This window comes from Balaenoptera physalus (assembly GCF_965194825.1).
Source record: "Balaenoptera physalus genome assembly, chromosome: 5".
In the NCBI taxonomy this organism is placed as follows: domain Eukaryota; kingdom Metazoa; phylum Chordata; class Mammalia; order Artiodactyla; family Balaenopteridae; genus Balaenoptera; species Balaenoptera physalus.
In genome coordinates, this window is record NC_138884.1 from 150,583,276 (window position 1) to 150,599,550 (window position 16,275).

Genomic DNA, 16,275 nt, shown 5'->3' on the forward strand with positions numbered 1-16,275 from the left:
CGGGTCGGCAGGAGGCAGGGTCGCAGGGCAAGGGGCCGAGCGCCAGTTGACTGCAGGGCCTGTAGGTGTGGTGGCGCCCTTGGAGCTGCATCGAGTGCGACCGCGGGCCCCAGCATGCGAAGCTGAGCTGTGGAGCGTGGCAGCCGAGGCAGCCTGAGGCCTGGACCAGGGAGGGGCGGCCGTGGAGGCCGGCCCTGCAGAGACGGCACGCGGCACACGGTCGTGGAGGGAGCTGCCGCGGAGGGGGCCGGCCGGCTTCACTGGTCTGGGCTGCGGCCAGTTACAGCAGGACTGGGGCCTGGGCTTCAGAGACAGGAAGGAGCAACCTTGAGGTGGGGAGCCCTGAGGGTGGCGTCCTGGGGCCTGGGATGGGGGCCCAGAGCCTCGCTCTCCACTTCTGTGCTCTCCCCACGCCGCACTCCTTGCTGTCTGCGTGTTCAGTGTGGAGATTTCTCCTTAACAGCGGAGGACCGTTGTTACCTAAGGAAACACGGTGATTATTTCCTTAGAGACATGCGCAAAGACATACGCACTCGTGGTGGGTTTTCTTGTAGCTGCCGCGTCACGATGGGCTCCCTGGGTAAGAGGCCTCTGCTGGTGTCTGGGCAGGCGCTCCCACGCGGGGCTCTGTGACTCGCTGTGGCCCTGACGGAGGTCGCAGTCTCCTCTGCGGGGCTTGGTGACCGCCGGAGGGAGGGGCGGCGCCCCCCACCCCCACCCCCGCGGTGGGCTCAGGACGACAGCGGGCCTGGGGCGGGCGTAGCATTTACGGCTCCGTGGTGATGTGAATTTAATTGTCTCTTTTAGGGCAGCTGGTGGAATTTTTAAAGAAAATTGAATCTAAAGGTCCGCTCTCGTGCGATACCGTCCTGAAGATATTCTATCAGACGTGCAGGGCGGTGCAGCACATGCACAGACAAAAGCCGCCCGTCATCCATAGAGACCTCAAGGTACCGCCTTCACGCTCCCGTTGCGGGACAAGAGCCCTCCGTCCAGATGAAGCCCCTCTGCTCTGCTGGGTGTTGTCGCCTGCATGGGTGTGGTCATGGGCACCGGGACCCGGTGTGGAGCCAGGAGTGGGTGACCGCTCCCCTGGGCTGCGCTCGCCGCCGCCCTTCCCGCACCCGCCTTGGGGCAGGAGCCCTGCTGCCTGGTGCGGGGGCAGGGGTGCTTCCCTGCCGGGGTGCTGGCATGCCTATCCCAGTGCACACACGGGATCCGTGTGCGCGTGGAGCTGCCCTTTGTCATTTTGCCGCGTGGTCGGGGGGCTTCTTAGTGATTTTGTCTTTTCCTGATTAATGATGTTGAATGCTTTTGCCGTGTTTATAGTCATCAGTGCCCTTATTCCCCTTATTCTTCAGTTAAGTGGCTGTTTTTATGCCGTTTTTCTGTCGTCTGTTGGTTTTATTTATTTATTTATTTACGTTTGGCTGCGTTGGGTCTTCGTTGTTGCTGCGCGGGCTTTCTCTAGTTGCAGTGAGCGGGGACTACTCTTCGTTGCGGTGCGCGGGCTTCTCACTGCGGTGGCTTCTCTTGTTGTGGAGCACGGGCTCTAGGCACGTGGGCTTCAGTAGTTGTGGCGCATGGGCTCTAGAGCACAGGCTCGGTAGTTGTGGTGCACGGGCTTAGTTGCTCTGCGGCATGTGGGATCTTCTCGGACCAGGGCTCAAACCCGTGTTCCCTGCGTTGACAGGCGGATTCTTAACCACTGCGCCACCAGGGAAGTCCTGTTGGTTGGTTTTTGTACATTCTTACAACAGTCTTTTTTAAGTTACATGTGCTGCAAGTATCTTCTCCTGGTCTGTGGCCTGATTTTAACAGTAATCCAACATCCACAAAGCTAGTGCCCCAACTCTGACCATGGCTCAGGGTAGCAGCACACCAACCCCTTTCCCCACCTTCCCCGCCCTTCCCCAGTCCTACTTGCTAAAAACACTGTAAAGCAGACCCCAGACATGCCATTTCCCTCCCAGAAACCTCTGTACTACTTCCCTCATGTCCCGTCGGTAGCCAGCCTTCCCGGTGTCCTTGCTGGTCTGGAACAGTGCCGTCCTCAGGTGGGGGCGGGGCAGCTGTCTTTCTTCTCTGTCTCAGGAAAGTGAAAAACTAGAAGGAGGACACTGAAGAATCCGTGTCCGAGAGCTCAGCCCGGGTCGGACTCCGCAGTGCCCGGGTCCACGGCAGCCGGCCCCGCTGGGGGCTCCCTGCAAGTGCCCCCCGAGGATGGGAGTCCTCAAGTGGCGCCCTGGGGAGGGGCAGGAAGGACACAGGGATGTAGCAGACACGCGTGTCACACCCAGGGCTGCACGTCACCCGTGGGCAGCAGTTGCGCGCTTGCGTCCTCTTCAGTGGGACTTACCTTCTGCTCTTTGGGGCGTCGTGGCAGTGGAGCCCCACAGCCCATTTGCTCGGCGTCAAGGCTTTGAGGCTCGTCCATCTCAGGAGCCCACACCGAGCAGGGCCGCGGCGCTGTGCCTGGCCGTCCCTGCGTCCGTGCTCCCGGTGAGAGCGCCGCTCTGCACCCCGGGTGGCCCTTGTCCCAGGACACTGTTGTCCCTGGGTGCTGCAGGGTGCGCGTCTTTGCTATGGATGTTCCCACTGCAGCTCAAGGCGGCCCCCATGCCCGCGCTTGGTCGGCCCTTGGTGTTTGGTCTCAGCAGTTGTGTGGGTTCCACTGGGCTTTCTTTCTGATGACGGGCTTTGTCCTGTCTTGTCCTGTTCCTGGGGACCTGGTGTCCTGTGGTGCAGCCCCGTGTCAGTGCAGGTGGGGCAGACCTCGCTCCTCCGGCTGCACTTTCACCCTGTTGGTCATTCCCTTGTGTTTGGGGGTGAGTCGTCCTGGGCTTGTCATGGGGGTCTTCAGCACCCTGGCCGGGTGGCATCCAAGGCTCCTTCCCACAGCGCTGCCTCGTGGGGGGGCTGTCGGTGGATCCTGGCCCTGGTGCTCCTTGGCCTCTGTACCAGAGCTCACGATGGGCAGGCGCCTGGTCGCCTGGGACCGTGGGGCTCTTGTCAGCTCCTGGTGTCTCCACCCAGGCGCCAAGGAGACACTGCGGGCTCAGCTCCAGCCCTGTGCAGTGAAGCGGGGACCGCGGCAAAGGGGCCACTTGGACATTTTGGTTCCTAGCGCATCTAAGCGTTACGTTTACATGACACTGTGGTCTATTAACGTGCAACAGAGTTATGCCCAAAAGACAGTGTCCATCCCTTTAACTAAAAATGTTTTGTTGTTAAGAAATGCTAACCATTGTCTGAGCCTTCAGCAAGTCTCATCAGTAACATCAAAGACCACTTGACCACAGATACCATAACAAATACAATAATGAGGAAAAGTTTGAAGTATTTCAAGAATTACCAAAACGGGGCCCAGAGACCCAAAGTGAGCAGATGCTGTTGGAAAAAGGCGTCGACAGACTCGCTTGGCGCGGGGCGGCCACAGACCCTTCTGCGTAAGAAGCTCAGTAAAGCGGGGTCGGCCTGTAAATTTTTGAATCAGTTTGTCAGCTTCTGACTGGAATTGCCTTGACTCTGCCCAGAGTGGGGCTGGTAGACTGCGCGCATCCTGGCTGCTGGGTCGAGCAGGTGTGGCTGGGTCGGTGAAGCTGCTCCTCACCTGGGTCACGGAATCCCGATCTTCTGAATTTTTTTGACCATTCAAAAGATAAAGCCACGCTTAGCGTGTGGGCTGGTGGTGGGCCCTGGCTCACGGAGCCGTGGGTGGGTCTGTGCCTTCCTGTTAGGAGTGCAGTCTGGGTCCCTGTTTGTTTTGGATTTAAAAATTCGTCTCATTTATTCACAGTTTCTGAATAAGAGGTCTTTTGTGTATCTTTAGTTAGATTTCTTCTTTAGTTATTGATGTGTTTGATTACTTTTAAATGCTATGTTCATTTTTTTCATGTTATAAGTTTTTTAAAGGCTTTCATTGTATATCCTACGTTACTAGGTCAAGTTATCTTTGATTTGTCGTGGATTTTAACTTCCGTTTGTTTCTCTGAGCATCCCATTTCGAGGTACATGCACCGACTTTGCTCAGAAAGAAGTGTCCCCAGGCCCGGGAGGCCTCCTGGCCTCTCTGCCTTCAGGGCCTCTCCCCACCGGGCGCCACGCCCCATGCGTGTCCACGGTCCAGCCTGCAGCCCGAGTTCATAAAGACCGTCTTTGGAACTTCGCAGGTTGAAAATTTACTGCTCAGTAACCAGGGGACCATTAAGCTGTGCGACTTCGGCAGTGCCACGACCATATCGCACTACCCGGACTACAGCTGGAGCGCCCAGCGCCGGGCCCTGGTGGAGGAGGAGGTGAGCGCGGGCCCGGGCCGGGGGGCTCGGGAGGCCCGGGAAGCACCCTCACTCACCACACCCCACCCCTGGCTGTTTCTGCCTTGCCTTTTCTTGTTGTAGCAAAAAATGTAACATGAAATTTACCACCTTAGCCACTTTTAAGCACGCGGTTCAGTGGCCTTCATTGCTTTCACGTCTCCACAGCACCTCTGTCCTCTCCAGGACTTTTTCATTATCCCAAACGCAGCAATTTAAAAAATCATGTAAAAACCTACCTTCAAGGGACATTGGGCAGCTCCCACAGGAGCCGCAGGGGAGACGGGTGGGCCGTGGTGGGGGGGGAGGGTGCCACCGTCAGCCCATGCACGTAAGCAGCCCACGGGGGCCGCACAAGCAGAGAGAGCGATCCGAGATGGAGCCGGGTCCTGAAGCGGAGCGCTGGGTGGAGGCTCCGCCAGGCAGGTGTCTATTCCTGGCCACCCGCGCCCTGCTGTGCCTCGGGACCTGCGCTCCCAGTGACGCGCCCACGTCTCGGGGCTGCAGACGCGTTCCCTGCCAGGTGGTGGGCAGAATTGAGGGGGCGGAAAGCCTTGGCCGCGTGAGCGGGGGCCGGGCTGGAGCCGCCTGGTGGGGCTCTGAGTCACGTTTCCCAGGGCGGATCCGCAGAGCTGCGCGGCCCCGCCCCCGTCCCGCTCCCGCACCTGGTGCCCCAAGCCCCCACCTGTTCGTTGTTGACGAGGACTCGTGGGCGCCGTTCTCTTCACGGGTCACGGTTCTGTGTGTCCATAGTTGCTGTGGCGCGGAAATGCCCCAGACATGCTTCGTGCTGGCCCCCATGTTCCTTGACCCCCTCCCGGCGGGGCCCAGCCACAGAGCCGCTCGTGGGACTGCCCTGGGCCAGGGCTCTTGGCGGGCGCCGACTGCCGCGGTGCAGGGACCACCGTGCAACGTAGCGGCTATCGCTTGCCTGTGACTTTTCCTCTGATACGTTTGTGTCCTTTCTTTAGATCACCAGGAACACGACTCCCATGTACAGGACGCCGGAGATCGTGGACCTGTACTCGAACTTTCCGATTGGCGAGAAGCAGGACATCTGGGTAAGCCGCTTGCCCGCAGTGCGTGGGCAGCCCCGCCACAGCTGGCACAAGGCCCTGGGGCGCAGGCTCCAGCCTGCTGGTCCCCTCAGCCTCCCTTCTCTTTTCCTCTTTGCTTGTTCTTACTTTTTTTCAACGGCGCTTGTGATGCTGTTAGCGGAGATGTGCTGATGGGGGTGGGGTGGGGTCGGGGGGTGGGTAGCAGAATGGGTGCAGGTGCTGTGCGGGCTCTGGGCCTGAGACAGGTCGCTCCTGCACCCTTGGGCCTGAGCTCTACTGGTCGGAGCCCCTTCACGGGGCTGGGGGTTCATGAAGCCACAGTTCACGTGGCCAGATAGAGGACCTCCCAGATGGCCTTGCAGCTATATGCTGACCTGGTGATGGCCGGAGCGATGGCCGGGCCTGATGCCTTGCAGGGGGTCTCAAAGTGAGGTCAGGCCACACACTTGGGGTGACCCTTCACGTCTCCTGGAACATGTCCCATCGATGGAGGGCAGTCCTTGTATGCGGTGAGTGTGGGGCCTGGCTGAGCGGGTATCTGCTGACCCCTTGGTTCAGAGTCAGGTACAGAGCTCGGGGAGCATAGCGCCGAGCACAGGGCACTGCTCCTGCCCGTCTGAGGTGTCCTGAGGCCTCCCTGGTGTCCCTAAGAGCAGGGACAGATGGCCCTGAACCCCCGCGCCTCGAGGCTTCTGGTCTAGGCCCATCAGGCCCGAGTCCGGCCTCAGCCCCGCCGTGGATGTGAGTCCCCGTCCTGGGGGTAGGTGGAGACTCTTTGACACACATGAGCTGGTCAACCCCAGGTGGGCGCCCTCAGCCTGTCCCAGCCCAAGAACCACGTGCACGCACACACGCGGGAGTTGGAAGGTGGGTCTGGAGTCGGCGCCGGGGCTTGGCCTGGTCTGGGCCCAGAATGGGCTGCTCCCCCAACACACTGGTCGGGTTTGGTTCCCCACCGTGCTCCCGTGGCTGGTGCTGTGGTGGAAACATGGTGGGGACACTGACGTTTGGGTTCAGGGCCGACGCCGTGGAGCCTCGCCAGCCCCCAGATTCATCCCCAGCGCTCACGTTAGCCCAGAGAAGCATGGCGGGGACACCTTCCTTGCAGTCGCCCGGCCATGTGCCCCTCTGCACAGCCGGCCGGCTGGTAGATCCCCACACTGGGTTGTAGGAACTTTGCATCTTGGAAGGACCTTTTGATCAGAGCGAAGGGTTGGAGTTTGTTGGCCGCTCTGACCGGGATAGTCTCTGTGCCTGGCAAGCGTGGACCGCGGCCAGATGGGCGGGGGCACAGATCAGACCCGGCAGGCCTTGCCCATCTCCCGCAGGCCCTGGGCTGCATCCTGTACCTGCTCTGCTTCGGGCAGCACCCGTTTGAGGACGGGGCGAAGCTTCGCATCGTCAACGGGAAGTACGCGATCCCTGCCGACGACACACGCTACTCCGTGTTCCACGGCCTCATCCGTAAGTCCCACCTGCCGGCGTCCCCGGCACCCCTGTGAACACTCGTCCCGAGTGGCTGCTTCCGGCGATTTTGTTCCTCACGTTGTCATCCCTCGCTTGCTTTTAAAATCAGTAACGTAAGCAAAACGCGGGGCCTCCGGGGTCCCTAGCCCCTGCAGAGCAGGTGGTGCTTGCCGCCCAGGACCCCGGCCTCGGCGCCCACGGGACGAGCACACGCTGCCTCTGCCCTAGGTGCCATGCTCAGGGTCAACCCCGAGGAGCGGCTGTCCATCACGGAGCTGGTGAACCAGCTCCAGGAGATCGCAGCCGCCCGCAGCGTGAACCCCAAGTCGCCCATCACCGAGGTAGGCCTCCGCGTGCAGCTTGCGGTCCCACTGTCTCGACGCCGCTTTAGAGCCGGGTGACCCAGGTCCACGGGGCTCGCGGCCCTCGCACATGGAGGAGCCCCCAGGCCGCGGGGTCGCCTGAGGAGAAGTGTGACGCCATGTGGGGTCTCCGGAGTTTGAAGCAGAGCCGGGGGAAGGGCTGGAAGGCAGGGGCTGGAAGCGGACCCAGATGTCCAGTAGGTGCGGTTCATAGAGGCCGGTAGCCGTCACAGGTCAGCCTGGGCTGCCCAGTGGCCTTTACAGAAAACGTGTGCCCCAGGTGGGTGGCAGAGGCTCCGGTGGCGTAGGGGGGCCCATAATCTGGGGCAGCCAGTCTGCACGTGTGCCGCTGGCCCTGCTCCGCGGTGTGGGTGGAGATGCCCATGGAACGACACAGACCAGTGGGCAGTGGGGCTCGTGAGCACGTTGTGCTCTTAGCACTTCTAGAACCCAGGGCCTGCGGGTCAGACGTTAAACCCCTTCTGTAGGGTTCTTCTGCCCGGGGCCTCGCGGGGAGAGAAGCCAGCCGCCCACGGGGCAGCACGGGCACACAGGCCCCAATAGACTCTGAAACCAGGAGAGCACCGCATGGGAGATGGGCTGAATCCATAAGCGGGCGTGTGGGGAGGGACTCAGGAGAGCCCGAGGCCGCAGCGTGTCCTCCGCCGGGCCTCGGGGCGCCTTCGTTCCCTGGAACTTCGGAGGAGGTGTGGCGGCCTGCAGTCGCTTTGGGAGAGGCTGTGTGCTGTCACGTAGCTGATGAAACCACAGAACTGGGGGTCTGTGAGGAAAAGACACGGTCGGTCTAGCAGACACACCTGCTTCACGCCAGCCTGTGTGTTGCTTGTAAGACCCTGTGGAGCGTTCCTATTAACACTGGTCGCCTCCAATGCACCACAGGGCACAGAAGCCACACCACGTGTATCTTGTTGCTGAGCCTAACGTGGTAAAACGTTAACCTGGTGAAAAGAACGTTTCTTAAAACCCCACGAGAAACCGCAAAGCGACTTCTATATAACTTATAAACAGAGCAGCTGTGGAGCTACACGTAGCTAAAGTGGGACGAGTGCGAGGCCGGCACTCGAGTGGGGCTCAGCGCGGCACCGACGTCCCAGGGTCGGCCTAGCCCATCGCCAGGGGCGCCACAAGTCTCCGCAAAGGTTTTGGTGTCGTTGCAGCAGCCGGCGCCAGCCTCGGGCTTGGCCCGTGGGAGATGGCGCCTCGCTGTGCAGCCTGCGGCCCCGCTGCATGGCGGCACCCCCCCCACCGGCTCCTGTGTCGACAGCAGAGCCTGTGGCCTTGGCGGGTGGCGGCGTTCACGGCTGCCGCCTCTGTTAAGGCGATGGAGCCGTGCGCCCGGGCGACCCCGAGGATCGGCCCTGGGGTCCAAGATTTGTCGAGACACTGGGAGGTTCCTTCGTGGCTTTTGTAGTAAATCAGGTGGAGGAGGGTGGACTCGGGGAGCGATGTGCCCCAAACGCGTGGCGCCTGCGCGGTGCCTGACCCGCGCTGGGATCCTTACAGCTCCTGGAGCAGAATGGAGGCTACGGGCACGCGGCCCCTCCTGCGGGCTCCACAGGCAGCGGCTGCGGTGGAGGTGAGTACTTCTCGCGCCTGCCGCGCGCCGGGCACCCAGTCGTGCTCTTGCGGGCTGGGGCCCGGCAGCGCGAGGCAGGCTGCACGTTTGGGGTCCCCAGGACCAGTCTCAGGTTCATGGCTCCCTAGCACCCCCAGAACTCAGCGGGGCTGCCACTCAGGCTGCGGTTTAGAACAAGGAAGGAGGACAGAGACCAAGGGCTGGCTGTCCCCTCCCTGTGCTGTCAGGGCAGCCCGGGTCTTCCGAGCCCCGGCACCTGGCCCACAGGGCTATGGGGTGCCTGCCTGTGTGGCCACCTCGGCCTCTGGCCCCTTGGGCCCAGCTGCCCCCACAAGTCACTGGTGAGCACGGCCCCTGCCCAGGTAGTGGGGGTGCGCCTTCCACGGCCAGCCCACAGCGACCGTGAGGGCGGCACATCAGGAGGGGGTATGTGAGAAAATAGAGTGGCCGTGCGGGGGTCCGGGGACCAGAGGGTCCGAGTCCGCTGGTTGAGAAGAGGGGCTCAGGTGGGGAGACAGTTGTGGCAGCAGGACAAGTGGGGCTGGTGGGCTTTTCTCACGACTCGGGCATGTTTGCTGAGAGGTTCGCGCTCCGATTGTCCGGCGTGCTGGGCGGGTCTGGGCACCCAGTGCTGGTGCGACGCGGTGTGTCCCGGGAGGTGGGCTGCAGCCAGGGCTTAGCGCCCCGGCCCGGGAAACTTCCGGGAGTCCTGCCAGGACCTGCCTCTGCCCTGTGCCCCCAGGGCCGCTGCCCACCTCGCCGTTGGGGCACGGAGTCCACCTCCCAGGTCCTCCCGCAGCTCTCGGCCCCGGGGGTCACTCGGCAGCTGGCCAGCCCATGTCCTGGCCCCTTGCCCACCAGCGCCATGGGGCCGCCTCGAGGCGCCGAGACGAGACCATGCCGCGCACGCGCGTGGGGCGCCCGGCGAAGGCGTCGCGCAGGCAGGGCCCGGGTGGCGGAGAGGCCGCAGACCGCCCCCGCTCTCTGCGCCTCCACAGCCACCGCTGCAGCCCGCACCCCAGGGCTCTGGGGTCTCGGAGCCCTCGTGGGCCACCGCTCCAGTCTCATCAGGGTGGCGGCCAGGAGGCCGCTCCGCCGCAGACCCACTGAGCTGCGGCTCCCGTGGCCTTCCTGTGCCCGGCCGGGGCCGCCCGCACGGCCCTGCTCCCGCACTCTCCCCTCCGCCGTGCGTCTGCGGCTTCTGTGTGTGCCGGAGTGTCCGTACCTCGGGGGCGGGCTGGTGGCCCTGGCTGGGCCCTGGCACGTGTCTGTCAGTGGCGAGGTCCCTGCTGGTGTCCAGCGAGCGCTCAGAGTGAGTGGGGTGAACGTCCTGGAGCCAGGGACGCCCGCGTGCGCCCAGAGGCTCCAGCCCGCCGATGGGGTCCAGGTCCTGCCCTTGCGAGAGGGCCCGGGGTGCCTGGCTGCACGCTCCGCGGGTGCTGCGCCCGGATGCGGAGCGCTGGTGGCTGGGTCGGGGGACGCGTGGCCGCTGCAGGTGCTGGTGGCTCTGGCGGGCCCTGCCACATCCTAAGGCTCGTCTCTGCTTGCAGGCCTGGTGGTCGCCGAGTACGACCAGCCCTATGGCGGGCTCCTGGACATCCTGCGGGGCAGCACCGAGCGCCTCTTCACCAACATCAAGGACACCTCCTCCAAGGTCATCCAGTCCGTTGCCAAGTGAGTCGAGGGCGCACCGGCTCGTGGGTTCTCTGCAGTGAACTTTCGGAACCCTGGGTGCGGCCCTGCCTCCAAGCCTGGCCGAACCCGCCCTTGGGGCCGTGGGTGAGCGGCCCGTGCTCAGCGCCAGCCCGGCCCCCCTGCGTGGGCTCAGCCATCGGTCCCCGGCTGCGCTTCTTCCCCCTCAGTGGAGGGAGCACGGTGGGAAAGCAGACACGCTGGCTCCGGCCGCATCCCTTCCCTGAGGGGGGCCCTGTCCACGGAGACCGTGGCCACAGTACACGACCTGTTCGTGCCGTCCTCCGAGCGGTCTCGGCTTTGACCAGGGAGTTTCCGGGAGCGTTGGGGGTTACCTCTGACGTGTCACCTGCCTCGTCCAGGGGCAGGGGCAGTGGTTTGTCGTGTCTGTGAGCCCCGTGGTCCTCCACAAGTCGTGCGGGCCTTGGCCTCATTTTCTTTGTGCTGTGATCATTGTTTTGTGTCCACAACTGTTGGCGACACAGGCAACAGCCCACGGGTTTGTGCACGAGTGTGCCCACATGTGAGCACGTGCGTGCATGGGAGCACACGTGTGTTGTGTGTGAGAGCTAGCGTGTGCGTGCACACGTGTGTGTGCTGCTGTCGGTGGGCTCCGTGGCCCCCGTGTGCTTTGCCTCTGATGTGACCTTACATGACGAGAAGAAACTCAGTTCCCACTGAGCGCAGGGGTCTGGCAGTGCAGGGTGCCTGCTCGCACCTGCGTCTGTGGCCCTTTGCAACATCCCGGGCTGCACCTCGTAGCTGGTGGAAGGGTCAGATGTACGATTGTGCATTCATGGTGCCCGGCTCTCTGGAGTCTTGTCCACGGAGACGGGAGCGTCATGTGGGCCGAGGCTCTGGGTGCGAAGGCCAGAGGGTCCCGGACGGGGCGTGGACGGGCGGAGGTGACTGCTCGGCGCTTACCTATCACCTGCCCGTGGTGTTCCTGCAGCCGCACTCCCAGGGCGGGGTGATCTCACGTGACGGCGCTGAGCAGGCCGCTCTGCGTGCGTGTGGCCGCACCCCGGCCCGCGGCCGTCCCCATACTTTCTGCCGACAGGGGAGGCGTCAGGGCAGCGGGTCCCATGGCCCCACTCTTGTCCTCCCATCTTCCTCCCAGTGGGGTTCATCATGGGGTCTCGGGGCTGACCCGGGCTGGAATGGCAGACCCGACGACAATGAACGGGACGTGAGAGAAGCCACTCGGCCTCGCCCAAGGAAAGAAACCAAGTTCCCACACGGCTGAGACGCCATCTCCCCGCCCCCGCAGGTCTCTAGTGGGCCCAGCGTCCCTGGCCTCGGGGGAGGCTGCTGGGAGAATGGACGCTGCCCCGGCTTCTGCACCCAGGAACCATGATGACGGGCACGTGGGGGGGTGGCGCGCTGGGCATCACGTACCTGCTCGTGTTCTGAAAAGCAGAGTTTCGCGTGAATGGTCGGGCCTGAGAGTTGCCTGTGAGGGTGGGGGTGACGGAGCTCTGCCCGGATTTAGCTGCCTTCATGCCCGACTTGACTCACAGCCATGTTAGTGAGCCTGATGTGCCTCAGGCTGGTGGCACAACCAGGCCGCATGGTGGCATGGTGCTGCACACACCCGAGGGCAGGTCCTCGTAGGAGTAGGAACGGGGGTTTCCTAGAGTAAGGGGAAAGGTGCGTGCGTCGGGTCCCAAGACCACCCCCAGGGTCCCGAATCTCCGGAGGACACATGAGACCCACTGCCGAGCGGTCCTCGTAGCTGCGAGTTGTTTCAGAGAAAGGACACAGCTCAGCTCCCCGTGGAGTCACGGACAGACTGACGGACCCACTGTATTCCCAGCCGAGCTGCGAGGACGGGCCCCAGAGACCGGGGCCCGTGGGGCTGTTCATGGGGCACTTGAGCCCTCGGCTCCCCAGGCTGCAGGTCTCCGCATGGACCACGTTTTCTACAGGCATTTGGGGCGCATGGCCACTCCTGTCAGTCGTGAGAACGGGGAGAGCCCTCCTGCTCTCGCCGGACGCCTGCCGGGGCTAGCCTTGCCTGCAGCCCCTCTGAGGACCAGGGGCAGGCTGGGTACCGCCTTTCGCCCAGGACGCCTGCCAGCAGTGAAGGAAGTCTGGGAGCCCCTGTGTTTGTGAAGTTGGTTTAGAAATACAGTGTGAGCTCATTTGTTTGGGGACTCCCCACTGAGAAGGCCCAGGGCCGGTGACAGCCCCGGCCCTGGACTGTGGCCTGTAACTGCCCTTCCCACAGAAGGGACGGCCTCCGCGAGGCCAGGAGGCGGTGGGCTGGACCCCGGGGCTTCCCGGAAAGCAGGGAGGCCACCCCACCCTGCCCCTGTCCCCGTCACAGGGAAGGAGCCAGGCACGGGGACCTGGTCTCGAAGGATGCTGGCTGCAGCCGGGGGGCATCCCAGCAGTGACAGGCTTGCACGTCTGCAGTGAACACCTCCTGGTTCCTTGTTCGCCAAACCCACAAACGAGCAGAGGACCCGCACGGAAACGGCCTTCACCCTGCAGGGTCAGACAGGCGCAGCGGCCGCGGGGCTCGAGCTCACTGAGGGGGTCCTCCAGGCGGAGCCCCGTGTGCTGGGCTTCAGGCCTGCCACAGGGAGGTCCAGTTAGCGCCTGGTGATGGAGGCCCTCCAGGGCCACTGCCAGCCCCTCGGCCGCAGGCAGGCCCTTCGTCTCAGGGTATGTGGACCCCGGAGTCCCGGGGTCTATCCGGAGGAGGACCGTCCCCGCGTGTGCAGCCTGTCCCATGTGGCCTCCAAGAGGCGTGGCTGGCTTGTGGGCCTGACCCTGAGCACTCACCTGCCTGTGGTCTCATTTGTTTCTCACCAGTTTTAGGTCAGACCCTACACGTCCACACGTCCTAGAGCCCCCGTGCCAGGTCCTCACAGACGCCCCCACCAGGCACCCCGAGTTCCCAGCCCGGCGGTGTCTGCACTCTCAGTGTTGACCTGCCCCTCCCCACTGCCACGGGTGCCCCGGCCCCTCCTCGGGGACAGCGGGGTGGGTGGCCGGGCCCTGCCAGCTTCCCCAGCACTAGGTATCCCACGTGGAGCCCCGTGGGCCTGGGGGCGCGAACCTCTGGCCGCGTGTCCCCGTGAAGTGCTGCTCTTACCCTGCTGTCTTTTTCATGTTGTGTTTTTGTTTTTCTTACTGATTTTACATTACATTCTATAGACCAGCTTTTTCATACAGGGTAAGCACGGCAAATGCTTTCTTCTTGTCTGTTGCTCGTTTTAATTAAAACACAAGTTTTTCACAGTTCCCTTTCCGTCTTTTGTCTTCTCGTTTAGGAAGCCTTTCGTGCCCCAAGTTGTAAATAGATCAGACCTGATTTAAAACACATCCTAGGGACTTCCCTGGCGGTCCAGTGGTTAGGACTTGGCGCTTTCACTGCCGAGGGCCCGGGTACGATCCCTGGTCAGGGAACTAAGATCCCACAAGCCACGCGGTGTGGTGGAAAAAACACACACACACGTTTTAAATGTCTGAATTTATTATAAATGTACCTTTTAATAGCTTTGTTGTTGCACATTTGGCTTTTTAATCCACCTGGACCTCCCTCAGGGGACTTTTCTCGATTCTTGCTCACTCCCCCCTGACAGGCGCAGCCCCTCTGCCGACGACCAAGCCAGGCGCTGTCCCGGGTCGTCCTGCGAGCCCCTCTCGGCCCCGCGGCCCGCGCTCTGTTGTCTGGGCGACAGGCCTTCCTCCCTCCCCCCAAGCACATTGGCCATTCTCACTCATCTGTTTCTTCACATGAATTCTGGAATAAACCTGTCAAGTTGCCTGCACGGTCGTTGAGGGTGTAGCGTTTTATCTACTTCATGGTCAGTTTGGGAACAGTTGGTCTCCGTGGTGCTGACTCTCCTGCTGGCTACACAGGCGGCGGGGGGCTTCCCGCAGCAGCGCGACTGACTCCTGCCCAGGCCCGGCCTGCGGAGGGCACCGCGTGCTGCCGCTGCACCCTGCTGACACTGACGACCGAAACATTAGACGGGAGTGGGGAAGTGCGCCGTCTTTACGTGTAGGTGAATTCATATCGTAAAGGTCGTGTTGCTCCTCAGTTAATCTTTAAGTTCTTTGCCATAAAACTAAAAATCCTGATGTTGTTTCCACAGATCTCAATCTCAAAATTCACATGTAAGTTATCCAAAATTGCCGGCAATGTTTTTAAAAATAAGAAGAGACAAACCCTGTTCTTTATCAATTTTTTTCAAACATCTGTTGTGTTGTTACAAGTGTTTAGACTCACGCTTGACATGTACTTGGGTGGGGATAGTATAAAACATGCAATGTGAGTCTAAAAGAAAATAACAGACGAATGGGCCTGTGTTGCTGAGACCACGGGTAGCCGTGCAGAAGAAGAAAGAATTGGGTCCCGTCTAATAACAGCCAGATACAGTAGTTCTGATTTGTTAAAAGATCTAATTGTGAAAGGCAATTTCTTAGGAAAAACTAATAAAATATAGAGGAACATTTTTATAACACCAGAGTAAGGAAGATATCTTAAATGGGACAAAAAATATATAAGCCATGGAGAAAATGGTTAATAAATTTAACTAACTTAAAAATTCTCTGTTCCTTGAAAAAACACATTTCTTTAACAAAAAGATGTGGCACTGATTGGGAGTAAATACGTTCAAACTATGTAACTCACAAACAAATAGTATCCATTATATACAGTGGATTATGAAAATTAATAGGAAAATGAAAAAAATGCCTAAAGGAAATTAACAGAGGACAAACTATGAATAAACTACAAGGAGATGCTCAGCTTCATATTACTTTGTAGATGGCATAGTTGGGTCATATATTTTGATCCACTCTGACAAGCTCTGTGTTGATTGGTGTATTTAGACCGTTGGTGTTTAAAGTGTTTATTGGTACACAGGCTGACCCCGCTTTACTGCGCTTCTTACGCAGTGAGGGTCTGTGGCCGCCCTGCGTCAAGCGAGTCTGTCGGCACCTTTTTCCAAGAGCATCTGCTGACTTTGTGTCTCTGTGTCCCGTTTTGGTAATTCTCGAAGTACTTCAAACATTTCCTCATTATTGTATTTGTTATGGTATCTGTAGTCAGTGGTCTTTGATGTTACTGCTGAGACTCACTGAAGGCTCAGACAATGGTTAGCATTTGTTAACAATAAAGCATTTTTAGTTACAGGGATGGGCACTGTCTTTTGGGCATAACACTGTTGCACATTAATAGACCACAGTGTTGCGTAAACGTGACGTTTAGACGCGCTGGGAACCAAAACGTCCATGCGCGTGGCCCCTTTGCTTCACTGCACGGGGCTGCAGCCGAGCCCGCAGTGTCTCCGCGGCACCTGGGGTTGGATTAATAGCCACCCTATTTGTTACTGTTTTCTAGTCTTCGCCGTTGTTCTTTGGTGCTTTTTTGTCTTCCACTCTTTTTCTGTCCTCTGTGGTTTTAATTGAGCATTTTATACGATCCCTTTTCTCTCCTTTCGACCTTATCAGTTATACTTCTTTTTTCTGCTGTTTTCAGTGGTCGCCCTAGAGTGTGCCCACTTACCAGCTAACCCAAGTTCACTTTCAAATAGCATATTATCGCTTCCCAGGCAGTGGGTATGCTTCATAATGCCACAGAAATCCTAATTCCTCTCTCCTGGCTCTTGCATCATTGTTCATTTCACTTGTACACAGGCATGTTTGAGTATGTGTGTCTATACGTGAAATATGTACATAGGCATACCTATCTGGGTGTATTATTGCCATTATTATTTTGAACAAACTTATCAGATAAATTAACAATAAGAAAAATAAACATCTTT

The 16,275-nt window shown here is 60.1% G+C and overlaps 1 protein-coding gene across 6 annotated transcripts in view; it reads left to right on the forward strand.

Moving 5' to 3' along the window:
• GAK (cyclin G associated kinase) overlaps positions 1-16,275 on the forward strand; it is a 53,842-nt gene that overhangs the window by 14,297 nt on the left and 23,270 nt on the right. For all 6 annotated transcript variants that reach the window (XM_082462578.1, XM_082462579.1, XM_082462581.1 and 3 more), the window contains 7 exons: positions 808-950; positions 4,173-4,298; positions 5,288-5,377; positions 6,703-6,838; positions 7,070-7,182; positions 8,728-8,800; positions 10,351-10,474. In XM_082462578.1, the coding sequence (XP_082318704.1) occupies positions 808-950; positions 4,173-4,298; positions 5,288-5,377; positions 6,703-6,838; positions 7,070-7,182; positions 8,728-8,800; positions 10,351-10,474 (805 nt within the window). The remainder of the gene's footprint in view (positions 1-807; positions 951-4,172; positions 4,299-5,287; positions 5,378-6,702; positions 6,839-7,069; positions 7,183-8,727; positions 8,801-10,350; positions 10,475-16,275) is intronic.